Source organism: Podarcis vaucheri (assembly GCF_965113315.1).
Source record: "Podarcis vaucheri genome assembly, chromosome: 3".
NCBI classification, from domain to species: Eukaryota; Metazoa; Chordata; class Lepidosauria; order Squamata; family Lacertidae; genus Podarcis; species Podarcis vaucheri.
The window spans coordinates 118,557,589-118,585,071 of record NC_138761.1 but is presented as its reverse complement, the minus strand read 5'-3'; the positions used below and the strand labels follow the sequence as shown (position 1 = coordinate 118,585,071).

General features: G+C 44.8%; 1 protein-coding gene and 1 long non-coding RNA gene across 12 annotated transcripts in view; one reads left to right on the top strand and one right to left on the bottom strand.

Annotated features, from left to right (window-relative positions):
* FGF18 (fibroblast growth factor 18) overlaps positions 1-27,483 on the bottom strand; it is a 248,047-nt gene that overhangs the window by 65,693 nt on the left and 154,871 nt on the right. For 6 of the 11 annotated variants that reach the window (XM_082216520.1, XM_082216523.1, XM_082216518.1 and 3 more), the window contains one exon: positions 1,476-1,656. In XM_082216520.1, coding sequence (XP_082072646.1) covers positions 1,476-1,656 — 181 coding nt within the window. Of the gene's footprint in view, positions 1-1,475; positions 1,657-2,726; positions 2,965-17,624; positions 17,739-23,398; positions 23,517-27,483 lie in introns of those variants that run through there. The other 5 variants (XM_082216515.1, XM_082216517.1, XM_082216519.1 and 2 more) reach the window with 5 other exon arrangements.
* Positions 3,071-16,036, top strand: LOC309528876. Its single transcript, XR_014217949.1, has 3 exons — positions 3,071-3,228; positions 4,616-4,687; positions 15,891-16,036. It is a non-coding gene; the product is annotated as an uncharacterized lncRNA (long non-coding RNA).

Sequence of the window (27,483 nt, the reverse complement as noted above, 5' to 3'; positions counted from 1 at the left end):
CTACTAAAACAGAATGTGATTCTGCAATTGCTTCCTTCTGTCTGCTGATGATAATGATGATGTTCCCCTGCCTCTGAATATTCATGGGCATTTCTCAATAAATTAATAAAATAGGTCCTTTCTTCAACCAGCATTCAGAAGCCAAAACAGATAGCTATTTTAACAGAATTATCTTGTTAAATTTTAACAAGTTGCAATTTGTAATATTTAAGGCATTGTGTCATTGTTGTTCTTGCACATCAAAGCCCCGTGACCACCCTGTTCCCTAAGGTGAAAATAACTAGACAACACACGGCATATTGGTTTTGGGGATCAAATAAGGCCACAACTTTATCGGTTACAGGTGTGAGGTTTGGCCATAGGCATTGTGGCAAGCAATGGCGCATGTCACTCCTGCCGTCCCTGCAAGCCGATCATTTGAACTTTCCCTGGGCACAGTGCCAAGTTGGTCAATGCCCAGAGAAACGGCCACCAAACTCCTGCCGCCATTGGCCCCTTTGGCAGCAGGAATAGGATCCGGCCTGCGATAGGCTGGTTTTCAACGGAGGCCCACCCGCAAAGCTGCCTGCCCCCAAAAGGGGTAAATTCATTAGCCACCCTTGGATGAAATATCTTTTTGCGGCTATGTGACCAAATGCAATTTTAAAGGAAGAAAAATGCCCACGAACACTTGCACACGCATACACCCCAAGGATGCGCATTTAATTTTAGCGAACACAATAATCACATTAGGAAAGGTGTACTGCAAAGGCACAGAATCTGATCAGAGGGATCAGGTGACATAAAAGTTAATCCCATGTGTCCAGTTGACTAATCAGTCAGCTTCGAGGCATGAAAAAGCCTTTTCACTGAGGCTGTGTGGTGTAGAGATTAGCCTTTTGAACTACAACCAGGGGCTGGATATGGGTAGTATAGAGCATGCCTGTCCATTTGAGTGTAGAATCATAGAATTGTAGAGTTGGAAGGGGTCCTGAGGGTCATCTAGTCCAAACCCCTGCAATTCAGAAATCCTGGCCACAGCAGTCCCTGGGTGGGCTTGAACCACCAATCTCCTGGTTAACAGCGAAACACACTGACCCACTGAAGACACAATCTCTCTATATCTGACAACATACTAAGGGTGCCACAGGAACCTAAAGTAGCAACGACTGACTCAAGCTGGAGGCAAATTAACTGGTTCAATTAGGGCAAAACCATCTCGTGTCTCATCCTCGGCCATTTTATTCTTACCGTAAAATTCACCAGTTCACCTAAGCAATTGGCGTCCAGTTTGCCTCAGTTCTAACTGGCTATGCCTACACAGGCATCTGTTATTGGTTCAATATTATATATATATATAGAGAGAGAGAGAGAGAGGCCTAATATATTCCTTATTGTGCAGATGACACTGAAGGCAATGAAAGTACCTACCCCTGCCTCCCTCCCAGATTCACCCATTGGAAGTTGGCATAGCAAATAAACGGAAATCCTCTTACCATATTTGTCTCCATCTTCTCCTTTGGCACTGATCCGTCTACCTAGAACTTGAATATGCTTCCCACTCGTTCTGCTGTACAGCTGATATAGTCTGAGCTGCTTCCTGCTCACATCGTCTCGCGCTCGTGTTTGATTTTCCACGTGTATCCGAAAATCCACATTTTCTTCGGCGACAAACATCTATTTTTATTTTTATTTTAAAGAAGGGGGAAAGCAGACAGTAAACTAAGGCAATGTTGTTGATTCACAAATGCAAGTAACACTTAAAAAGGTAAAAAAGGTAAAGGACCCCTGGACAGTTAAGTCCAGTCAAAGGCGACTATGGACTTGTGGCGCTCATCTCTCTTTCAGGCCAAGGGAGCCAGTGTTTGTCCGCAGACAGCTTTCCGGGACATGTGGCCAGCAGGACTAAACCACTTCTGGCGCAATGGAACACTGTGACAGAAACCAGAGCACACAGAAATGGCATTTACCTTCCCGCCATTTATCTACTTGCACTGGCGTGCTTTCGAACTGCTAGGTTGGCAGGAGCTGGGACAGAGCAATGGGAGCTCACCCTGTTGGGGAGCTCACTCCATCGCAGGGATTCAAACCGCCAACCTTCCGATCGGCAAGCCCAAGTGGTTCAGTGGTTTAGACCACAGCACCACCCACATCCACTTCCTGTAAGCAGAGAGGCCCTGTCATAGATGGATTGCCTACTTGCCTGCTCTTTGCCTTGCCTGCTGCTTTTCTGCATGCTCTGCATGCTGCTGCCTGTTTCAGTGAAATGACCACTACATTCATTCTTCTGCCGGTCACCTCACTAAGAGAAGAATATACAGGACCCACCATCTGCTTCCAATTCACTGAGAAAGCCCACCTCACTGAGAAAGAGAGTGTGCTGACATGTACAGTGGTGCCTCGCAAGACGAAATTAATTCATTCCGCGAGTTTTTTCGTCTAGCGAATTTTTCGTCTTGCGAAGCACGGTGTCGGAAAAGTTTTGGAAAAGCTTCAAAAATCGCCAAAAACCTCAAAAAAGGCTACCACACCGCGTTCTATGAGTTGCTCCTCAAAGTCAAGTCGCAACTGTATTAAGGGTGTTAAGAAAAAGGAAACAAACTTGCAAAAAACGCAAGACGTTTTCGTCTTGTGAAGCAAGCCCATAAGGAAATTCGTCTTGCGAAGCAGCTCAAAAACCACAAAACCCTTTCGTCTAGCGAGTTTTTCGTCTTGCGAGGCATTCGTCTTGCGGGGCACCACTGCACCTGCTTTTGGCAGCCTCCGCAGGAGAAATAAATATTCTGCCCACATTCTACTGCCTGCCTGAGTGGAAGGGGAATGAAGACGAATGAATGCCTCTCCCCACAAGATGATGCTCCCTGCCTGAAGGACAGGGGCTGCCCACTGTGGCCCATGCTAGCCACCTGAGGGAGAAAAACTGGCCACTGGGATCTCATGCTGATGCTGCCTATTTCACAGACTGGCCACTGTGTTCTCACATGGATGTGTCCAACCAGAAGGAGAGGCACAGGCCATTGTGATGTCATGCTGATGCTGAAGGAGAGAGAAACTGGCCAATATACCAGCCCACAACTGCTGTTCACCTGAATAACAAGGAGACACTGCCTGGCACGCCAACACATCGCTCACCATGTTCATGAGAATTATGTCCTTTGCACCTTGTACCAAACTGGGGTTTCTTAACTTGCTTTTACTCTCCTGTTCCTGCATATTTAGGTTCCCTTACCAGAGGTCTATAATAACAAGGTAATGAATCAACCACATTTATTTGTACATAAAAGATAGGTAAAGGTAAAAGGTAAAGGACTCCTGGATGGTTAAGGTAAAGGTAAAGGTAAAGGTACCCCTGCCCGAACGGGCCAGTCTTGACAGACTCTGGGGTTTGTGCGCCCATCTCACATCTATTGGCCGGGGGCCAGCGCTGTCCGAAGACACTTCCGGGTCACGTGGCCAGCGTGACAACGCTGCTCTGGCGAGCCAGAGCCGCACACGGAACGCCGTTTACCTTCCCGCTGGTAAGCGGTACCTATTTATCTACTTGCCCCCAGGGGTGCTTTCGAACTGCTAGGTGGGCAGGCGCTGGGACCGAGCAGCGGGAGCGCACCCCGCCGCGGGGATTCGAACCGCCGACCTTTCGATCGGCAAGCCCTAGGCGCTGAGGCTTTAGTTAAATCCAGTCAAAGGCGACTATGGGGCTGTGGCGTTCATCTCATTTTCAGGCCGAGAGAGCCAGTGTTTGTCCACAGACAGCTTTCTGTGTCATGTGGCCAGCGTGACTAAACTGCTTCTGGCGCAATGGAACACCGTGACGGAAACCAGAGTGCATGGAAACGCTGTTTACCTTTTACCTTTACACAAAAGGTAGCGACCCCAAGGCAGAAGTCACCACAAAGGATTCAAATGCAATACAAGCATAGATATATACTATAGCAAAGTAAAATCACCCAACCCAACCCTTCATTGTGTTGGTTTAACACAGTCATAGAGCATTATTTCAAGGACACTAACCAATTAGCAGTTTACACCTCCAGTAAGGGAACCTATTATCCCCCTATATTTCCTCCCCTGGCTTCACGGCCCAATAGATATTTTTAGAATCATAGAATCATAGAGTTGGAAGAGACCACAAGGGCCATCGAGTCCAACCCCCTGCCAAGCAGGAAACACCATCAGAGCACTCCTGACATATGGTTGTCAAGCCTCTGCTTAAAGACCTCCAAAGTAGGAGACTCCACCACACTCCTTGGCAGCAAATTTTTAGGAGATGGCTGCCCTCTAACTCCTGCTGGCTGCTGGTGGGAGCAACTCTACCTCATGAATGCAAGCACTGGAGATGAGAAATCATCAATCAGACAAAAGCTTGGTAAGGATTTCAGCAATTTGCACAAAGAATAAAAAATAAAAAATAAAAATGCTACCTCTTGCACACATCCCTTTTACAAGTGTAGTTTGATTGTCAATTTCTGTTTCTAGATTTCTGCACCAACTTGAAAACTTCCTTTCTATAAGTCTATATGGAAATTCATATGCATTTTTGCAAGGAATTCTGCACATTATTTCCACGGATATGTGTATTATTTTTTTGTGCACACCAGTCCTTAATATATGCTTTCCGTATACTTTTTTATTGGAGAACTGCATCACAAAATTTGAAGAAGTGCAAATTTTGGAAAGATAGCTGTGTTCCTATTGATGTCCAAATCAGGTAAAGTTCCATTAAAACAGAACAAAATTCTCCCTCGTTTCTAGCTCTACCGCCTCCATTTAAAAATGAAATGAAATGAAACCACAGGGGCTATAATCTAGATTCTAGAGCAAAGCGTCAACATTGAAAGAGTGGCATGTTGACTCTTTCCCTTTTGTAGTTCTTCTACACACACACACACACACACACACACAACCCCCACAGCTTCCCGCCTTCCTCGCACCCTCTAACAACAAGTAACAGTCTGCTGGTATTTGTAGTTTGGCCCACGAATGTATAAATTTCTTCTGTAGGAATATACAGCCACAAAGTCCCTTTAAACACAAAATCACACAATCTAAATGGTTGCCTGAATGTTCAGATACCATAACTTATTAAAGAACTGGTGGCACTGCACCTAATGCCACAGCAGAAACGTGCATTTTAAACACTGGATATTTCCTTCATACTTCAGTAGAGCTGTTTCCCCTCCTTGAAGTTCAATCCGTAGCCACTCAACCCAGTCGCGGAGTTCAGAGCAATAGATGCTCTGAAATGCATTTAACGCAGCCCATTGTTATGCACATGAGAAAATGTGCGGTTGAGGCACAGTGGCTTTTTAATTTAGTGAATGGTTCTCAATTTATTTCAGAAGCCTCTAGCACATTTAAAAGACAACAACCTCCAGCGCAGTCTTTGAGGGTAGGTCAGGTACAAGTTCCTGGAAAACAGGCTGGTACAATGACTCAGATTGACAATATAGGTTGTGTGTGTGTGTGTGTGTGTGTACACACACAAAACACCAAACTATCTATCTCACATGAAAAAAGAATACTGTTAATGGTGTGTGAATGCTACCCTTCCCCCCACCTCACAAGGCATCTCAACAATTTAAAATTATGCCCTCTGAAACTCTTGTTTCGCTTAAAAAGGGATACTTGAAATTTACCTCGAGTTTCTCTTCTGGTGAAATTCAGCAGCTCCCTAGAGGCGTGCAGTATACAATTTGATGATTTTATTTTTAAGCTTTCCTCAACATTCCCGCAAATTTCAGCTGAGCAGGGCATTCGATTTATATTCGTGTCAAATGTCATCAAGGCCCAATTTGGTGGTAACCAAGAAATGCAGAAAAGCTCCCTGAGAAATGTCGCTCACCTTGTTGTTGTTTTTAAAAAAAGTTTTTTGTTTAATGAATTTATGCACTGCCCTTTAACAGACATTTCCTAACTCATTTCTCTTAATTTCCCTGAGAAATCCCTTCATTTGGTTGGCCGAAGCATATTCATCATTAAGTTTCACTTTACACAAAATTTAGTGGCAAATTTAACAGTTGGTGAAAATATCATTCTGCAGTGTTGGGCGGCTCCCAACAGAATATTAAAAACATGAAAAAACATCAAACATTAAAAACTTCCCTAAACAGGGTTGCCTTCAGGTGTCTTCTAAAAGTTGGATAGTTGTTTATCTCCTTGACATCTGATGGGAGGGCGTCCCACAGGGCGGGCGCCACTACCGAGAAGGCCCTCTGCCTGGTTCCCTGTAACCTTACCTCTTGCAGTGAGGGAACCACCAGAAGGCCCTCAAACTGGACCTCAGCTGAACGATGGGGGTGGAGACGCTCCTTCGGGTATACTGAGCCGAGGCCGTTTAGGGCTTTAAAGGTCAGCACCAACACTTTGAATTGTGCTCGGAAACGTACTGAGAGCCAATGAAGGATGCCAAAAGCAGCTTCCAATCTGGTCTCATCAGTTTCACAACACTACTGACTTCTGTGGCTCCAGGGCAGTAATTATTAAATGGGAGTCTACAAATGACCAGTGGTCCCTATTCTTTTCTCAGGGGAGAAGCAACAAAGAAAATAAAAGTCGAAAATATTGAAGTACAGTTTTCTTTGAAATGTCAACTACATGCTGAGGAAGCAGCTCATTTTTCACTTTTAAACTGAAAGGTTGCTTGCCTCTTCAGCTGTATATATTGCTGCTGTTGTAATAATAATAAAAAGAAACCCGCCTGTTGTGTACATATATGTACATATATGTGCTTGCATATGCCTTGGTTGGACTGAGTCATCTATATTTGACCATAGGTGAGAATATGAAGAGGTGTACTACTACAGTGGTACCTCAGGTTACATACGCTTCAGGTTACAGACTCCGCTAACCCAGAAATAGTGCTTCAGGTTAAGAACTTTGCTTCAGGTTGAGAACAGAAATCGTGCTCCGGTGGCGTGGCAGCAGCAGAAGGCCCCATTAGCTAAATGGTGCTTCAGGTTAAGAACAGTTTCAGGTTAAGTATGGACCTCTGGAACGAATTCAGTACTTAACCTGAGGTACCACTGTACAGAAGAAGAGCCCTCAATTAGGAAAACAAAACAACTGGCAAACAGACTTTCCCCCTATAGCAAATCTCTGTCTTCTTGCTTTCTATATAATCGTCTTCTTTTTTGTAGAAGGAGTTAAAGGTAAAGGTAAAAGGACCCCTGACCATTAGGTCCAGTCAGGACCGACTCTGGGGTTGCGGCTCTCATCTCGCTTTATTGGCTGAGGGAACCGGCGTACAGCTTCCGGGTCATGTGGCCAGCATGACTAAGCCGCTTCTGGCGAACCAGAGCAGCGCACGGAAACGCCGTTTACCTTCCCGCTGGAGCAGTACCTATTTATCTACTTGCACTTTGAGGTGCTTTCAAACTGCTAGGTTGGCAGGAGCCGGGACCGAGCAACGGGAGCTCACCCCATCGCGGGGATTCGAACCGCCAACCTTCTGATCGGCAAGTCCTAGGCTCTGTGGTTTCACCCACAGTGCCACCTGTGTCCCGTAGAAGGAGTTACCAAGCAACTAATGCTTTTTCTCTTTCCCACCTCTTTCTTTGCCTATATTTTATTTACATAACCCAAGTTACATCAAAATTTGTGGTTATTGTTGTTTCATTTTTGCTATTCCCCTTGAGTCTGGAATGAAAGGGAGAAAATGAATGGCTTAAAAATCAATAATAAAAATATAAGATTAATTAGGTTGATTTCAAAAAGTAAACAAATGCAAGTCTCTTTGATACATTGAAAATACCTTTTTAAAAGAACCTTTCAGCCAGTGAACCAACCTCACAGTAATTATTTCCTTCATGACCTTCCAAACATATAAAATTATCTCGGCAAGATCAACAAGAAATATCTAAGATGTCGCTTTTCCAGGTCTGGAAAGAAGGCTAATCACTATTTTGTTTCTATGGTTTTGGCAAACTTCCACTTTGCCAATTAGAAAATTTGCAAGGCCACCCCCAGAGTGGTGTTTTTTTAGGCGTGTGTTGAAATGTAACACCCCATTATTTGCTGCCATTTCCTCTCCCAGCCTTGACTGCAAGACCCAAGCCGTTAGGTTGAGGCTACTGCATGGAGGATGACCAGGAAAGACATGTCCCCTTCAGAATTACAGCAGCACCCCCTCTCCCCCCAAAAAGGGCTTATAAAAAGATACAAACTGTGTGTAACTAATTACCAATATACCAATATGCCCAGACCCTTTTTGACACCACAGCCTGTAAGTATTTATTTCTTAACTATAATAGAACCAGCGGCAACTAACTAATAGAACTTCTGCAACTAACATAATCAGCAACACTTTTGAATCATAGAATTGTAGAGTTGGAGGAAGAAGAAGAAGAAGAAGAAGAAGAAGAAGAAGAAGAGGAGGAGGAGGAGGAGGAGGGGAGTTTGGACTTGGTACCCCTCCTTCATGGATCACTGTCTTGTCGTGGCGAAGGGGCTTGAATAACTCAGAGAAGCTATGAGCTATGCCGAGCAGGGCCACCCAAGATGGACAGGTCATAGTGGAGAGTTTTGACCAAACGCGATCCACCTGGAGTAGGAACCGGCAAGCCACTCCAGTATCCCTGCCAAGAAAACTCCATGGACAAAGACAACAGGCATATAAAAGTTATGACGCTGGAAGATGAGCCCCTCAGGTCAGAAGGCATCCAACATGCTACTGAGGAAGAGCGGGGGACAAGTACAAGTAGATTTAGAGCTGATGAAGTGGCTGGGCCAAGGCTGAAAGGTCGCTCAGTTGCAGATATGTCTGGAAGTGAAAGGAAAGTTCAATGCTGTAAAGGAAAATATTGCATAGGAACCTGGAAAGGAAGAATCATGGGCCTTGGTAAGCTGGATGTGGTCAAAAATGAGATGGCAAGAATAAATATTGACATCCTGGGCATCCGTGAACTAAAATGGATGGGAATGGGCGAATTCATTTTGGATGACCATCATATCTACTACTGTGGGCAAGAATCCCATAAAAGAAATGGAGTGGCCCTCATAGTCAACAAAAGAGTGGCGAAAGCTGTACTGGGATGCAATCTTAAAAATGATAGAATGATCTCGATACGAATCCAAGGCAGACCTTTTAACATCACAGTAATCCAAGTTTATGCGCCAACTACTGGTACTGAAGAAACTGAAATTGACGAATTCTATGAAGACTTACAACTCCTTCTAGAAGTGACACCAAAGAAGGATGTTCTTCTCATTATAGGAGAATGGAATGCTAAAGTAGGGAGTCAAGAGATAAAAGGAACAACTGGCAAGTTTGGCCTTGGAGTTCAAAACGAAGCAGGGCAAAGGCTAATAGAGTTCTGTCGAGAGAACAAGCTGGTCATCACAAACGCTCTTTTCCAACAACACAAGGGATGACTCTACACACAACTAAACGACTAAACAACAACAATCCCGCCTTTCACTCCCCTTAAGGTGTCTCAAAGCGGCTAACATTCTCCTTTCCCTTCCTCCCCCACAACAAACACTCTGTGAGGTGAGTGAAGCTGAGAGACTTCAGAGAAGTGTGACTGGCCCAAGGTCACCCAGCAGCTGCATGTGGAGGAGCGGGGAAGTGAACCCGGTTCACCAGATTATGAGTCCACCGCTCTTAACCACTACACCATGCTGGCTGGAAGGGACTCCAAGAGTCATCTAGAACAAACCCTTGCAATGCAGGTATCTCAGCTAGATCATCCATGATAGATGGTCCTCCAGCCTCTGCTTCTGAAGCTACAATGCCTCTCCGTTGACAATGGAAATCACACTTGTATCCAGTTTCCTAATGGCTGCATTTCTGATACTGGCATCTGCACATACCGTATTTTTCCGTTTATAACACGCCCCCATGTATAAGACAACCGCTATTTTTGGGCAGTCCAATTTAAGAAAATGGGGGGAGATGGCCCAGAGTTGTTGAACTTTTTTTGGGGGGGATGCATAACATCACTCACCCGACTTACAAACACTGCCAATCGCATGCAGTGCTGAAACCACCCCAAGCTTCTGCCCGCTCGCAACTAGCAGCCGGCAACTGCAAGAACAATTGTCGCAGCGGCAGCCAGTCCAAAACATCCCTTGCCGCAGTCACCCCTCACCCACCCAGTCGCCGCTGACAAGCTCCTGCTTGTGGCTCCAACCAATTGCCCGTCCCCCCTCTGCGCTATCCATGTATAAGACAACCCCTGATTTTGAACGTTATTTTAGAGTAAAAAAAACCTCATCTTAGGCATCTTGCGGAAGATGCACTTGTCATCAGGCTTTAGAAGGGCATGGTCCTTGTCTGCTGGAACTTTTAAAGACATGTTCCTCTGTCTTAAGGTCAACCGTTATGTTGAGGATAGCTCAGTTGGGTAGAGTGTGGTGCTGATAACGCCAAGGTTGCAGGTTCAATCCCCGTATGGGACAGCTACATCTTCCTGCCTTGCGGGGAATTAGACCAGATGATCCTCAGGGTCCCTTCCAACTCTAGTATTCTACAATTCTACCTACAGCAAGGTAAAAAGGCAAAGGTAAAGGACCCCTGGACTGTTAAGTCCAGTCAAAGGCAACTATGGGGTTGCGGCGCTCATCTCACTTTCAGGCCGAGGGAGCCGGTGTTTGTCCACAGACAGCTTTCCGGATCACGTGGCCAGCATGACTAAGCTGCTTCTGGTGCAACGCGACACCGTGACGGAAACCAGAGTGCACAGAAGCACCGTTTACCTTCGCGTCGCAGCGGTACCTATTTATCTACTTGCATCGGTGTGCTTTCGAACTGCTAGGTTGGCAGGAGCTGGGACAGAGCAATGGGAGCTCACCCTGTCACGGGGATTTGAATTGCCGACCTTCCAATTGGGAAGCTCAGCTGTTTAGACCACAGCACCACCTGTGTCCCCTCCCTCAGCAAGGACAGCATCCTGGTCAACAGGCTGCAAGACTTCCTATGGTATTGCACTGTAAGTATGTCTGTCTCTGCTAAATCCTCAGTCACTCTTAAGATAACTTTATGGTTTCTGATTTTTGCTGCCTTTGACACTATTTGCTACCATTCAAGGGTCTGAAGGGACACCAGACTTACATCTGATGCTTCAATAGAGGACTGTCGCTTTTGTGATAATATGCTTTCATTTTCCGGTGGATCCATCTTTACAACAGGCATTTCTGTATTTAACCTGTGAATTTTTCTGGAACTTGTTTCTATCTTTCCTCAGGCTTCTTCCTTCCCTTCTTTGTTCCAGCTAACTCTTCTCCCTATCACCGTAGAAACCAGACTACAGTACCTTTAAAGGGACAAACTTATAAAAAGAATTATGGAAGCAGCAGCCACTGAGGCTATTATGAATGCTAAAAAATATTGTATTATATTTTAAGAGTCATGAAGTGATAACACTGTACCATTTGTAAATAAAAATATACGCTTATTGAACAGTTGCCGATCTCACAAGAACACAACCCAAGGTTAATCAATCCTGGGCATCTCTGATTAATGGCTATTGAGTTACAGAGCTAGGAAAGACCTCACCATCAGTCAAAGCAGGCCAGGGCCACCCCTACAGTGAAGCAGCTGCCTCAGGCAGCAGATGCTGAGGTGCAGGACAGGGCCAGAGCTTGTGAGTGCCATGTCCCCTGCCCTGTTCCTCACATGCTAGCCTGCTGCCCTCAAGTGCAGTGTCCTTTCACAAGCATTGGGGTGAGGTTCAACCACCAGTCCAATCATCTTCTGTATGTGCTTGGGGGAGAGTGCCATCTTGTCATTTGCCTCTGGCTGCAAAATGTCTTGAGCCAACCCTGAAGCAGACAGTGGGGAGGTTCAAAAAAGTATCTACATGGTGCTTAGAGAATAACTTGCACCAAAATATTAGCAAGTCACTGCAGATGGTGACAGCAGTCATGAAATTAAAAGACGCCTGCTTCTTGGGAGAAAAGCAATGACAAACCTAGACAACGTATTAAAAAGCAGAGACATCACCTTGCCAACAAAGGTCCGTATAGTTAAAGCTATGGTTTTCCCAGTAGTGATGTATGGAAGTGAGAGTTGGACCATAAAGAAGGCTGATCGCCGAAGAACTGATGCTTTTGAATTCTGGTGCTGGAGGAGACTCTTGAGAGTCCCATGGACTGCAAGAAGATCAAACACATCCATTCTGAAGGAAATCAGCCCTGAGTGCTCACTGGAAGGACAGATCGTGAAGCTGAGGCTCCAATACTTTGGCCACCTCATGAGAAGAGAAGACTCCCTGGAAAAGACCCTGATGTTGGGAAAGATTGAGGGCACAAGGAGAAGGGGATGACAGAGGACAAGATGGTTGGACAGTGTTCTCGAAGCTACCAGCATGAGTTTGACCAAACTGCGGGAGGCAGTGGAAGACAGGAGGGCCTAGCGTGCTCTGGTCCATGGGGTCACAACTAAACGACTAAACAACAACAACAAATATTAGCAAGACAAAGGAGATGGTGTTGGACTTTCAGAGGAAGAGAGGGGACTAGCCCCGTTGTATATCAGGGGGGTTGTGTGGAGAGAGTCTCTTCCTTTAAATTCACCTTAGTGAAGACCTCACTTGGAAAAACAATATAACTCAGGTGGTTAGGAAGGCCCAACAGAGACTCCATTTTCTCAGGGTCTTGCGAAAGAACAATGTTAAACAACAATTGATGACCTTCTTCTACCGGTCCACAATAGAAAGTGTCCTCTCATATTGTATCACAGTGTGGTACGTTGGCTTGACAGCCACAGAGAGAAAGTCTTTACAGAGGGTGGTGAACACAGCACATGATATCATGGGCTGTCCCCTGAGCCCGCTAGATGACATCGCAAGGGATCGTTGCCTTAGGAGAGCGAGAAAATTTCACACCCTGGCCAGCACCTCTTTAATCTTCTGCCCTCGGGCAGGAGATATAGAAGTATAATCAGTCGTACCAACAGGCTAAAAGACAGTTTCTATCCGTGGGCTGTTAGGCTGCTGAACGGAAAATAATATAGCACAACTGACTTTCGGGATTGGTGTGTTGTGCGACAAGCACACAGAATGCAATGAGATTGAGTGTTTGTGGGTGGGGGAGGGATACTTGGTTAATTTCATTGTACACGGGTTGTACATTGACAATAAATATACGATGATGATGATGATGATGATGACTCAGATAGTTAGGCCAGTGGTCAGACTCCATAAAAAGCAGATTGAAATGTTCCATATTTTCATCAGCGTGGACTGTAAAATTTCCCCAGTGAATGTTGATGACAGGGGTCTAATGTGCATTGTATGAGCATCTAGCCTTCTGGGGTCTCTCCTGGCAAGGACACTGGGGATATTGGAAAGAGTGTTACTGTTTGCATGGCACACTATAAGCAGGCTCAGTTTTCCAGAGTCCCTAATGAGTCTTCTAGGGTAAAATGCCATCCCCTCAAAGACGGTTTGGGACTCTGATACGCAGTGTCATTCCACTTTGAGATCTCTCATCGCTGTTGATGGCTTTCTGAATCTATTCGGAGCCAATTTGGAATCTAATTTGAGTCTCTCCTGCTACATAATTGATTGGAGTGCTTTTGGATAAGTGAAATTCAATGATGTTCCCTTGAAAAGTCTTTGTTAATGCAGCCTAAGTAAAAAGCACTTAGGGGATGAAGCAGAAATTGAACAGGAAGGAAAGGTTGACGATTGGGTCAAACTTCCCTCCAGCTGCCAGAATTCGGAAATATGAGATGGGACAGAAGCAGAAGGGGCACTCTGGAGTACAGAGAAGGTGATAGATCTCAGTAAGAACTGAACAACGCTCAAAAGAGTGATGTCATTCCAGCACTCGCTGAACTTTATCACATTGGACCAAGAGCATATTTTGAAATGCCAAAAACTTAAGTAACACTAGGAATTTATTAAATCTTCTGTTCCCCAGCCATTAATAATAATTTTCTGGATATTAGAAGGAAAGCCCTCATGTCCCTAGATGTCAGTGACAGCATATTGTCTTCAGTTTTCTCTCTCTTCTTTTTATTTTACAAACTTTTTTTAAAAAAATGCTTTCTCTAAAACTGTAGGCCCGCTAAGATACACTGGACTGAATCATGCTTAAAGGTAAAGGTAAAGGTCCAGTCGTGACCGACTCTGGGGTTGCGGTGCTCATCTCGCTTTATTGGCCAAGGAAGCCAGCGTACAGCTTCTGGGTCATGTGGCCAGCATAACTAAGCCACTTCTGGAGAACCAGAGCAGCACACGGAAATGCCGTTTACCTTCCCGCCGGAGCGGTACCTATTTATCTACTTTCACTGGTGTGCTTTCGAACTGCTAGGTTGGCAGGAGCAGGGACCGAGCAACGGGAGCTCACCCCATCATGGGGATTCGAACTGCCAACCTTCTGATTGGCAAGTCCTAGGCTCTGTGGTTTAACCCACAGTGCCACTCGCGTCCCGAATCATGCTTAGTTCCCACTAAAATGAATTGTACTGATCTTGTCAAGACGTAACTTTCCATAATGTTTTCAATGAAACCTAGAAAGTGTTGGTTAGGGTGCGGTGTTGATAATGCTAAGGTTGCAGATTTGATCCCCATATGGGACAGCTGCATATTCCAGCATTTCAGGGGGTTGGACTAGATGATCCTCAGGGTCCCTTCCAACTCTACGATTCTATGATGTCATGAAGAAGAGTCCTGCTGACAGTGGCCCATCTAGTCTCCATTTCTGTTCTCACAGTGACCAACTAGATGCCTCTGGGAAGCCCAAAATCAGAACCTGATTGCAACAGCACTCTTCTCCTGCAGTTTCCAACAACTGATAGATGAAGTCTTTCCAGATGACTTCTTTATTGAACATTCACTCTGACTTGCTTGCAGGGATGCAGGATGACATGACAAAGCAAGTATCACCCCACACTTTCCAATGCTTTTTCTTATCACTTTCCTTGCTGCAAAAAGTCTGATTGTTTGAGGAAGTGAGTTTGTCGTTCAAGAACTCCCCATCAACCATAATTGTACAACTCGATTTTGCTGGTATGTGATTAAAGGTAAAGGTTAAGGGACCCCAGACCATTAGGTCCAGTTGTGGCCAACTCTGGGGTTGCGGCGCTCATCTTGCTTTATTGGCCGAGGGAGCCAGCGTACAGCATGACTAAGCCACTTCTGGCGAACCAGAGCAGCGCACATAAATGCCATTTACCTTCCCGCCAGAGTGGTACCTATTTATCTACTTGCACTTTGACATGCTTTCGAACTGGTAGGTTGGCAGGAGCAGGGACCGAGCAACGGGAGCTCACCCCATTGAGGGGATTCAAACCTCCGACCTTCTGATCAGCAAGTCCTAGGCTCTGTGGTTTAACCCACAGCGACACCCGCGTCCCACCCAAATTAAATCCCACCAAAAAACAAGGACATTCTGGAAGCACCCTTAGTGGCAATGGGAATTTAATAGGGATCAAATCCATGGTTACTCTTTTAAGTGGCTCCCTAGAGATATTCCCTTGATCCAGAATAAGAAATTAACTCAGCAGTGGAACGCCAAGTCAACCATGACAGGATTGCAATGCTGTGTAAAACTCAACGCTCCCAGCTTCCTGCAACCCACATTTGTCTTTTGAGGTAGTTTCGCCAAATTATGCTGAATGTTTGGAGCAACTGGGGTGGCCATATTATGGACAGGTCCAAAGGACCAGTCAACTGAGCAAAAGGGAGTGTTGCTCTGCACTCCTGTTTGCAGCCCCTGAGAATGACAGCCTTCAGAAAGTCAAGGATTCCCACAAGCTGCTTTTCAGAGGTTTGCAGGGTTTCTGACAGGAGACGGAGTTTAGCAAGCCTTTCACTTCATGTAGAGGATCTTTGGATTACAAACAATTGATTCTGAAAACCATTTTTGTTTCAAACGTAGTAATTGTATCCAGAAATTTGAGACCATCAGATTCTTGACAGAATTGGAAGGACAACAATTATTGACTCTGGCTCTTTCCTTTTCAGGTCTGGGAAACCTCAGGCCCAGAGTACAAATACCTCCAAGTTTTCCCCTCAGAGCTGTGCCTACCCCTTCATTCCACCCTCAAATGCTTTTGCTTGGCTAGGAATGCGCTTTTGAATATACGGCCACGGCACTGTCGCCACCTGTTTACATGGTAAGAATGATGTATATCATGGTTGCAGATGCCAGCCGGAGAACTGTCTTGACAGAAACCTTGTGACATTTTCCCAATAAGTAAGTATTTTTATGCTGCAGACACCAATCAAGGTTATGGGGTGAAAGTCCGGAAACACCGGTCTTGAAAGACCTACATTGGCTCCCAGTATGTTTCCAAAAACAATTCCAAATGTTGGTGCTGACCTTTAAAGCCCAAACGGCTTTGGTCCAGTATACCTGAAGGAGCATCTCCACTCCCATTATTCAGCCCAGACACTGAGGTCCAGCTCCGAGGGCCTTCTGGTGGTTTCCTCACTGGGAAAAGCAAAGTTACAGGGAACCAATCAGAAAGTCTTCTCGGTGGTGGTGCCCGCCCTGTGGAACACCCTCCCATCAGATGCCAAGGAAATAAACAAGTGTCTGACTTTTAGAAGACATCTGAAGGCAGCCTTGTTTAGGGAGGTTTTTAATTTTAATGCTGTATTGTGTTTTTAATATCCGGTTGGGAGCCGCCCAAAGTGGCTGGGAAAACCCAGCCAGATGGGCAGTGTATACATTATTATTATTATTATTATTATTATTATTATTATTATTATCATCATCATCATCATCATCATCATTTCTATACTACTTTTATAGAGTTGTTGTTACACACATGGTGAACAAGCAAACCCAGTGAAGCCTAATGGTTTCTCTCTGTCCCAACTAAACAATTTTTGAAACATTCCCTTACCATCTAGAAATGCATTTATTTTATTTATTTATTTTTTGCATTTGTTGAACAAATTTAGATCCTGAATACTATCAGTTTCAGGATTTCAAAACTTGGCAGGTTTGATGCGAAGGTGTCAGGATCCAGAAGAAAAAAAAGTTTGTAAATCAGAAAACTACCAGATGGGGTGACATGGAGCAATGGAGCCTCTTTGCGATGGACGTGTTTGATTCAGCTGCCCCTCAGCACCTTATTGTGCAGGAAAGACTAAACCAATTTACAAGTGAAAAGGACAAGCAAAACACTGGCCCAGGAATGAGACTCAATAAATGGCCACAATAAGCCTCACTAAACCAGAGAAATTTGCCTGAGAGAAAACCATCCTGAAAGCTGAGGATGCTGCAAAACTTTAAAGGAAACACAGTCCGAAGTGCTTCGCTCTAGAAAAAGCCATTGCTTTGTCATTTACAGGCAGCGCTTAATTGGATTACCCTTGATCTTAGCCAAACTAAAATAAGATTTTTCCTTGTTTTGAAAGCCAAGAAATCTTGACATTTGGATTAACACCTTCTCCTTCTTATTGTACCCCGAGGAACATGGAATTGATAACTTTAAAAGGGGGATCTGGCAACTTCTGTTTCAGTGTATCTGAAGAAGTGTGCATGCACACGAAAGCTCATACCAAGAACTAACTTAGTTGGTCTTTAAGGTGCTACTGGAAGGAATTTTTTTATTTTAAAAGGGGGGATATATATATCTGATCTAGCCATGTTATACAAAGGAGCTGTAAGTGGGTTTGACTCTACTGAGGTGCAAATTCAGCCCATCCATTAACTGGTACCCAGAATGAAAAAAACGAGTACTGTACCTGCTAAATAGGTACAGTTGGAAGGTATGAAATAGGGATGGGGAGGCAGCACTGGAAAGGCAGCCCAGGGTGCCTTGGGGTGGCTTGGAGACAAGGAAAGGCGCTAGTGGCTCCCTATAATAAAGAAAGAAAAAGAAAAAGAGCTCACATCAACTGCTGCTTCTTGCAAGGGACGGTAACTTAAAGACAGAAAAAAATCCCCCTCAAGTTACAAATACAGTTAATATGTACTGAGCTGAATAGGATCCAAAATGCAGCAGTCTGATTGGTCCTAGAACAATGCAGCAGTCTGATTGGTCCGCAGGAGCCACCCAATCCAGCTCCAGGTGGAAGTGAATCCGCAACCTGATTGGCCTACAGGAGAATCCCGGAATTAGCCAATCACGTGCGGCCCATTGTGTAAATAAGGTATATAAAGCAGATATTTTGGGGAAACTTTCATTCCTCGCTACTATGAGCTGAATAAAGAGCATGAAATCCACACTCGACTCCGAGTATATTTCAACAGTGGTACCTCTGGTTGCGAACGGGGTCCGTTCCGGAGGCCCGTTTGCAACATGAAAAGAGCGCAACCTGAAGCGCCGTATCTGCACAGGTGCACGGTGCGATTTGGGGGTTGTGCTCATGCGCGAAGTGCTTCTGCGCATGCATGAGCGGTGAAACCCAGAAGTTACCCTTTCTGGTACTTCCAGGTTGCCGCAGGACATAACCTGAAAGAACGTAACATGAGGTATGACTATATAACAAGCATCTATAAATCGGCTCTAGCGGTGTGAATTCATACTACAGTGGTACCTCAGGTTACATACGCTTCAGGTTACATACACTTCAGGTTAAAGACTCCACTAACCCAGAAATAGTACCTCGGGTTAAGAACTTTGCTTCAGGATGAGAACAGAAATCGTGTAGTTGCGACGCGGCAGCAGCAGGAGGCCCCATTAGCTAAAGTGGTGCTTCAGGTTAAGAACAGTTTCAGGTTAAGAACGGACCTCTGGAACAAATTAAGTACTTAACCTGAGGTACCACTGTAAGAAGAACACCTGATCAGCTTTGCAATTCCTCGAAATTAATCCGAGACCTCATTTGCGGGAAAGAGACGGGAGGAAGCTCAAGGAAAACACCTTAAATAATGTTAGGTGGGAATAAAGGAAGCAATGTTCTGTGGACAAGAGCAAGGATAAAGCTGATATGAAGCAGGAAAAGATTGCCTTTTTTATTTTCATTTTTTTTAAAAAAGTAATAAACCCTCCAAAGAAACAGAAATCCCTTTTGTTTACTGGACAGGATTAAATCCCCACGATAAGTTTCCCAAGGTCATTTCAGGATTACATGCTTACTGGCCCATGCATGCTTCTGAGAGACACGGAGGGAGAGAGCCTGCAAGCCCTGTGTATTTCAGAGCGCCGCAAAGAGTTAATTGTGTAACTTCACACTGGCCAGACAGAATGTGAATAGTCTAATGTTAAGAGCTCCAAGTCCACTCCAGAATTCCACATGAAATTCTCCCCAATATACAAAGTGCCTATTTATTACGGCGCTAATATTTCCCTCTCTAAAAAAAAATAAAAAATAAAAAAATCTGGAAAGCACATAAGAATAAACTGGATTGGAGAAGTCGCACTGTTTATTCATTTCTGCAGCATGCCCAGCCTAGACCCCTCCTCTGAAAGGAGGTAATGGGATGCTCCCCCCCCCAAGAGAGTCTACACAGCCACCCACAGAGGTTGTTCTTTCCTGCAGTATCCCTCCAAGCTCTCGTTGCTCTTTGCCAACCCTTAACCATGTACAAATCACCAGCTGAAAAATGCAAGGACACATCCCCTTTAAAAAAAGAAAATCATTTGCTCAGATACTGAAGCAACAGCTGCGGAGTGGCCATGTATCCTTCTTTATGGAAGACAGTCCTCTGTTTGAAGGGAGAGCAGGTGCCGTGAAGTTGTCCGTCAACAGTTAGCAGTACCTGGGGGGACCATAGGTAAAGGGTAAAGGAGACCCCTGACCATTAGGTCCAGTCGTGACCGACTCTGGGGTTGCGGCGCTCATCTCGCTTTATTGGCCGAGGGAGCCGGTGTACAGCTTCCGCATCATGTGGCCAGCAGGACTAAGCCGCTTCTGGTGAACCAGAGCAGCGCACGGAAACGCCGTTTACCTTCCCGCCGTAGTGGTACCTATTTATCTACCTGCACTTTGACATGCTTTTGAACTTCTAGGTTGGCAGGAGCAGGGACCGAGCAACGGGAGCTCACCCCGTCACGGGGATTCGAACCGCCAACCTTCTGATCGGCAAGTCCTAGGCTCTGTGGTTTAACCCACAGCGCCATAGCCTAGGCCTTTTAAGCAGAAGGTCGCAGGTTCAGAATCCTTGCTAGCATCTCCAGGAAAGGCTAGGAGAGAGTTTGCAGTAGCTGGACAGCAGACCGAGCAGGAATATATGGGCCACCAGGTCACAGTCTTCTGCACTTATGGTGAAATGCATTGGATGGTTTTGACCTATAAAACCTTAAACGGATCAGGACCTCAATACCTCAAGGACTGCCTCTTTCCGTATGAACCTACGTGGACCCTTCTGAGGCCCTCCTCGTGAGGTCCAGAGGGTAGCAACATGAGAACGGGGCCTTCTCTGCAGTGGCTCCCCATCTGTGGAATTCTCTCCCCAGGGACGTTCACCTGGCACCTTCATAATACACCTTTAGGCGCCAGGCAAAAAGTCCCTTTTAACCAGCCCTTTGGTTGATCTGATTTACATCCTGCGTCCTTTAAAATTTGGGTTTTTTGGGGGGGGGCTACTGGGTTGTTGTTGTTATTCTGATTATGTATTTTGTGGTTTTATATCTTGATTTTATTCTGTGAGCCGCCCTGGGACCCCCTGGTATAGGGCAGTATATAAATTCAATAAATAGCAATAATAATAATAATTTCTACTTAGATTCTAGTAAAGATGTGTACATCTGCAGCATTACATATAAATTAGCATACTGAAAAATTAATGCAAATCGGAAGCCTGTTCTGTTTTGTCTTTGCTGATGCATATTTGGGGGGGGGGTCTTGTGGCACCAGACCACAAGACGCACCTAGTTTTTGGAGGAGGATAACAAGAAAAAAAATATTCTGAATCTCAGAAGCCAGAACAGCAAGAGGGATCGCTGCGCAGTGAAAGCAGCGATCCCTATTGCTGTTCTGGCTTCTGGGATAGCTGCGCAGACTGCATTTGCTCCATAAGACGCACATACATTTCCCCTTACTTTTTAGGAGGGAAAAGTGAGTCTTATAGAGCAAAAAATATGGTAGTTGTTGTGCTTGTTGTGCTTGTTTGTTTGTTTGTTTGTTTGTTTGTTTTTGATAAGTCTAACAAGGCCTCCTGAGAGTTGCTCTTCACTGTTACCAAAATTATACTAGCAGCTTTACAAACAACAACAAAAAAACAACAACTATGCAGCTAAACAGTACTGTAGATTTGGGGGATTAACTGATAAATGTTATTCCTGGCCCGTACATCTGTCTGCTGAAAGCTCGCAAATAACAGTGCAGTACAGTGGTACCTCGGGTTACAGACACTTCAGGTTACAGACTCCGCTAACCCAGAAATAGTACCTCGGGTTAAGAACTTTGCTTCAGGATGAGAACAGAAATTGTGCTCTGGCGGCGTGGCAGCAGCAGGAGGCCCCATTAGCTAAAGTGGTACCTCAGGTTAAGAACAGTTTCAGGTTAAGAATGGACCTCCAGAACGAATTAAGTTCTTAACCCGAGGTACCACTGTACATCAGAAATCAAAGAATCATTGAATTGTAGAGTTAGAAGGGAATCTAAGGATCATATCGTCTGACCCTCTGCAATACAGGAATATGCAGCTGTCCCATATGGGGATCAAACCTACAACTTTGGTGTTATCAGCACTAGGTTCTAACCAACTGAGATATCCAGAAATACAAAGCCCATGACTATTATTATCTGGAAGTCAAGCATGATTTCCTAAATCTCACATTCCTGCTATGATGTGGAGAGCCAGAATGGAGAGCCAGTGTGGTGTAGTGGTTAAGAGAGGTAGACTCGTAATCTGGTGAACCGGCTTCGCGTCTCCGCTCCTCCACATGCAGCTACTGGGTGACCTTGGGCTAGTCACACTTCTCGGAAGTCTCTCAGCCCCACTCACCTCACAGAGTGTTTGTTGTGGGGGAGGAAGAGAAAGGAGAATGTTAGCCGCTTTGAGACTCCTTCGGGTAGTGATAAAGCGGGATATCAAATCCAAACTCTTCTTCTTTTCTTCTGAATGTGACTGGGACTGGAGATCTACATACAGTTATGAGTAGGCCCCACTGAACTTCTGAGTAAACCTCCATAGACTCTACATCCGTGAGGAGTCGCTGGCTGAGTCTTCAGGAGGGAGAAAGGAGGAGTGGAAGGTGAAGAAAAGCTCCCCAAAATTCCTTTAACAATGAGAAAAGGGGGTTTTCAGGACGAGTGGTACAGCGATAAAATTGCTAGCACGTTTGCAAAGCTAAGCAGGATCCGCCGTGGTTCCAAATTGGATGGGGCACCATTTGTTGAGATTTCTGCATTGCAGGAGGGTTGGACTAGATAATCCTTCCAGCTCTACAATTCTGTAACATATTTGTACAGGGCTGGCTTGATTATGGAGAAGCACATTCTTCATTCTGTCTTAGTCCAGATACAGCCAACCTTTCTCTTCCGCACCACCCTGCTCTGTTTACCATCTAGCCTGATGAAGAGTACTGGGGAAATGGAAAGCTTGCACACCATTTTTTGACATTTTGGTTGGCCAAATAAAGGTATCGCCCTAATATTGACCTTGGAATTTTTCTTAATTTTTCAGCATAGCTACCTTAACTTTTCACGTTCTGCAATTTATTCATATGATATCCTGTCCTACCGGTTTGTCGTTTTCTTTTTTCTTTTCTTTTTAAAATCCTTGCAGCAATTTTTCCTATTAATCATAAAGTAAATAAATTCTGTGAGGCAACTTAGGCCACTCACTGCCTACTGAGCTAAGTCTACCGATGGGTTTCCTAGTTATACCCAGTGCTTTTTCTCTATTACAAAAAACGTTTAGGGGTACTCTCATTTTGACTCAAGAAAATCACCATTTTACAGTTCACGTTGGGGGAAATAAATACACTAAATACAACAAAACTGACCAATCACCGTGCTAGATTCCAACTCCTACTTCACACATTAAACGCTCGCTTCCATCTGACACTCAGGAAACACTGTGACAGGAAATGAGGCCGCCATCGGGGGTAGCAATGGAACTGACAATTCACCGTGCTAGAGAAGAAACTAATTTGTTTTAGATTTTTAGCTCCTTCTCCCGTTAGAATCACAGAATGTTCAAGAGTATGGGTATTCCTGCGTACAACCCAGAAAAAAGCACTGGTTATACCAGGATTTGGAACTGGGTTGCCTGCATCCAAACATAAAATGCCATAACATCACACACTCACAGATCCTTAACCCGTGCTTTCATCTGCTAGCATTTACAGTGGTACCTCAGGTTACAGACACTTCAGGTTACAGACGCTTCAGGTTACAGACGCTTCAGGTTACAGACTCCGCCAACCCAGAAATAGTACCTTAGGTTAAGAACTTTGCTTCAGGATGAGAACAGACATTGTGCGGCGGCAGCATGGCAGCAGCAGGAGGCCCCATTACCTCAGGTTAAGAACAGTTTCAGGTTAAGAACGGACCTCCAGAACAAATTAAGTTCTTAACCCGAGGTACCACTGTATATATGAAGGTAAGCAGAGACAAAGACATACAGATATAAAAAGCAAGAGGGTTGTAGCAGGGATCCTATAAGAGTATCTTGAACTTCCCCATCTCAGAAGAACAGAAGAAAAGTCCGCTATATTAGGCCAATGCCCCATCTTGTTCGGCATCTTGTTCTCACAACAGCCAACCAGATACTTACAAGAACCTCACAATCAGCATCCAGTCACAATAGCACTCTCCCTGCCCCCGCCCTCTGCATTCAAGAGCTGGGATCTCATCATGCGTGATGTCACAAGCACTGTCCAACAGGGACTCTCAACTCTCATACAGCCACATACCACAGAACACTTGCAGTGCTAAAAGGTTTGCTGGTAGGGTTCAAATATATATTGTGATGGGTTTGTGGGTGCCAGACTCCTATAATCCTAGCAAGTGTTAAAATAAGCTCATCAAGATGGGGCTGTCTTTCTGATGAGGCAATCGCCTGGGCGACGGGCCATTAAGAGAATAAAGAAAAGGTGATCGGCCATTAAGAGAGCAAATGAAAGGGTGCTCTGTGTCACATGGCAAATGGGTGGGCCTCCTCCAGCTCTGAGATGGTTAGAATGATAAAACCTGAGAGAGAGAGAGAGAGAGAGAGAGAGAGAGAGAGAGAGAGAGAGAGAGAGAGTGTTCTATGGCTGATTTCTGCTTAAATCCAAGGCTGCAGCTATGGGAGAAACAAGACCATATGGGGACGTTAAGGCTGTGAACCCCACCATTGTAAAGGTAAATGTACCCCTGACCATTAGGTCCAGTCGCAGATGACTCTGGGGTTGCGACGCTCATCTAGCTCTATAGGCCAAGGGAGCAGGCGTTTGTCCGCAGACAGCTTCTGGCGAACCAGTGCAGTGCACGGAAACGCCGTTTACCTTCCCGTCGTAGTGGTACCTATTTATCTACTTGCACTTTGACATGCTTTCAAACTGCTAGGTTGGCAGGAGCTGGGACCGAGCAACGGGAGCTCACCCCGTCGTGGGGATTCGAACCCCCGACCTGCTGATCGGCAAGCCCTAGGGTCTGTGGTTTAGACCACAGCGCCACCTGCATTGTAGACTCAGGTTATATATGCGTGTGTAAATAAGCCATATGTCCTAAAGACACCACAGTGTCTGCTGTGCCTCATTCCCAAAAGGAAACACAAGCCCGGTGTAAGCTCCTGGAACCCCTGGAATCTTGCACCGCTCGGGGGTTGGGGTGGCATGCAACAATATGATCTTTCAGTGTTCGGAAAACACAGTGTGCTCTCATCACACGTGCCACTTGGTCGGAAGACATCCGGGTTGTGTGCAACAAGTGAGTAACCACGGTGCATTTATTGCATGAAAAAAAAATGGACAAGCAATAGAAGTATTAGCTATCACATGCCAAGGCCAGACTCTGGCAGCTCTTACAGAGCAGAAAGCAGCTATAGAGGAGAAGAGGAATGTGCCAAGTTCCATAGTGGGGTTTCTTGGCTCTAGAATTTTAAGAAGGGCATAAAGATTCCCCCCAAAAATGTGGGATTGCTCCCACAGAACCCTCCTTGTAGTTACCACCATTCAAGACTCGCAGAAATAACTTCCTGAAGGCAGGAGGTGCACAAAGCACAGAGTTAAATATCCTTGGGTTTACATGAAACCATACAGGTCAATGTACATCCATCAAGAATCTGCTTTGCTGGAGTTATTCCCAGTGCTGGGCAAGTTAAAATATGTGAACTTGATGCAATATTCTCCTGAAGCTAACTTCTCCTTTTGACAGTTAGCACATTTATGTGCAAACACATTCCTTACTGAACTTTAAACGGTGTGAGCTGAGATATTCATTAACTGATTGTGATTTCCAAAACTTCTTGAGAAATGCCAATTTTTATCTTTTGCTGGGAACTGTCTAAATGGCATCATTGAAGTATGTGGCTGTGGCCTGGGCATTATAATTCCTATGATGCAGAAGGCAGAAAACTGAGATTGAGGGATAGTGATTTGCTCAACGCCGCACAGCAAAATCAAATTCAGATAACTCATACATACAAGGGTAGGTAAGATGTGAAGTAAAAATATTCCATGAGTTGTGGGACTGATAATTTAAGCAGCTGGTGGTCATTTCAAAGGCATTTTCTGGTTATCCCACTGAAATGCATATTATTATATCATACACAGCACATAATCCTGTTGATTTACATGTATTTGTGATTCTGGTGGCAGGCTGACTGCTATGCATCCAATACAATGGTGAGACTTCAAAAATGCAAGTTACTGTTTGGTACTGAAGGAAATGGGAGCCAACAAACATGATGGGACAAGCATAAATTGTTATTGGGCCAGCCTACATGAGCCCCAGAAAAGCACTGATGTTTCCAACTGAGTCAAAAAGTGTGGGATGTGAAACACAAGAGCAGTCAAGTACAACATCCCTAGAGTGGACATAAAAGGGGATGTCTGGACCAGCCAGTCAGAACTTCCTGTTTCCTCCTAGGCTGGGACAGACTTCCTCTGCATGTGACTAGAGGTGGGCGTGACCTCACCTGCCCAGGTAACAAAAGAGCAGGGCTGGTCAGCCATCTCTCTCTCTCTCTCTCTGACCACATTCGTCGAAGAAGCAACATCTGCTTAGCCTAAGATGCTCTTCCAGGCAAGAGAGGACAAAGGGACTGTCTCCTTATGGGATAGTTTCCAGGTATATTACTTCTCTGACTTAAGTCTGCCTTCTGGGATCCATTTGTGAACAGAATGTGAGTGAGTAAACTCTTTTTATACTTTTATAAAAAGTATAAAAAGAAGACACAAGAAGAAGAAGTGTGCATGCACACGAAAGCTCATACCAAGAACTAACTTAGTTGGTCTTTAAGGTGCTACTGGAAGGAATTTTTTTATTTATACTTTTATAGAAGACTGTGTCGTGTCTATCTTTTTATGAGAGACTAAATGGGGAATTGCCAAAGAAACGTATTTTAGAGACTTTAGGAAGCCTGAGCAAACACATCCGCTGTGCAAGTTTAAAAGGGGGAATGTTACAGTGCTAAATTGTAGAACTTGTTAACACAAGTTGGAAAGGATATCATCGAACAATATATCCTCTCCTGCATCCCTGAGCATTCTCACAAAAAGATGCTAACCTGGCTTTACAACCCACAGTTAAAAGGTTCGTGATTTTAGGGGGTTTCACATCACTGCACAGTAGGCCCTTCTTGCACACACACACAGAGAGAGAGAGCACCAATAATTTAAGAACCGCTTCCATGCCATGTGATTTGGTGAACAGCATGGCTTCTGAATGCTCTGAACATACTCAAATATCTGAAAGGCTGTCACGTGGAAGATGGCGCAAGCTTGTTTTCTCCTGCTCTAGAGAGTAGGACCTGAACCAGCAGATTCAAATTACAATAAAGGAGGTTCCAACTGAACATTAGAAATAATTTTCAGGACCGTCTCCTTCAGGAGGTTGTGGTCTCTCCTTCCTCGGAGGTTTTTAAGCAGAGGCTGGATGGTGATTTGTCAGGGATGCTTCAGATGAGATCCCTGCATTGCAGAGGGTTGGATTAGATGACCCTTGCATTGTAATAATAATAATAATAATAATAATAATAATAATAATAATAATAATAATAATAATAATTTATTATTTGTACCCCACCCATCTGGCTGGGTTTGGGTTTCCCCAGCCACTCTGGGCGGCTTCCAACAAAGACCAAAAATACACTAAGATGTCACACATTAAAAAGTTCCCTGCCAACTCTAAAATTCAATGATTCTAGGATTTTTGCAACCAGTTAGAAAATGGCCCACCCTATTCCCACAACCAGGAACCCAGTAAGCATACTTAGGAACATAATAAACATGTCCCTTTTTCCAGAGGTAGACCAGGTCTGGCAAGTCCAAGCTTACGTGTTGCCTGCCTGATATTTTTTAAAGCTCCGGTTGTGCAAGGTGCTAAACACAACACCAGGCCAATGGCAAGCCCTGTGCATTAATCAAACAGCTTGATCCCTGAAGACCACCCCAACCCACGGCGTCTTACCAGAATGTACTGCATTGCGAGCCAGCTGTACAAGTTGGATGTTGTTAAACTCATCCAAGGGACAGCACCTGGTTTGCATTATTGGCAAAGGCAT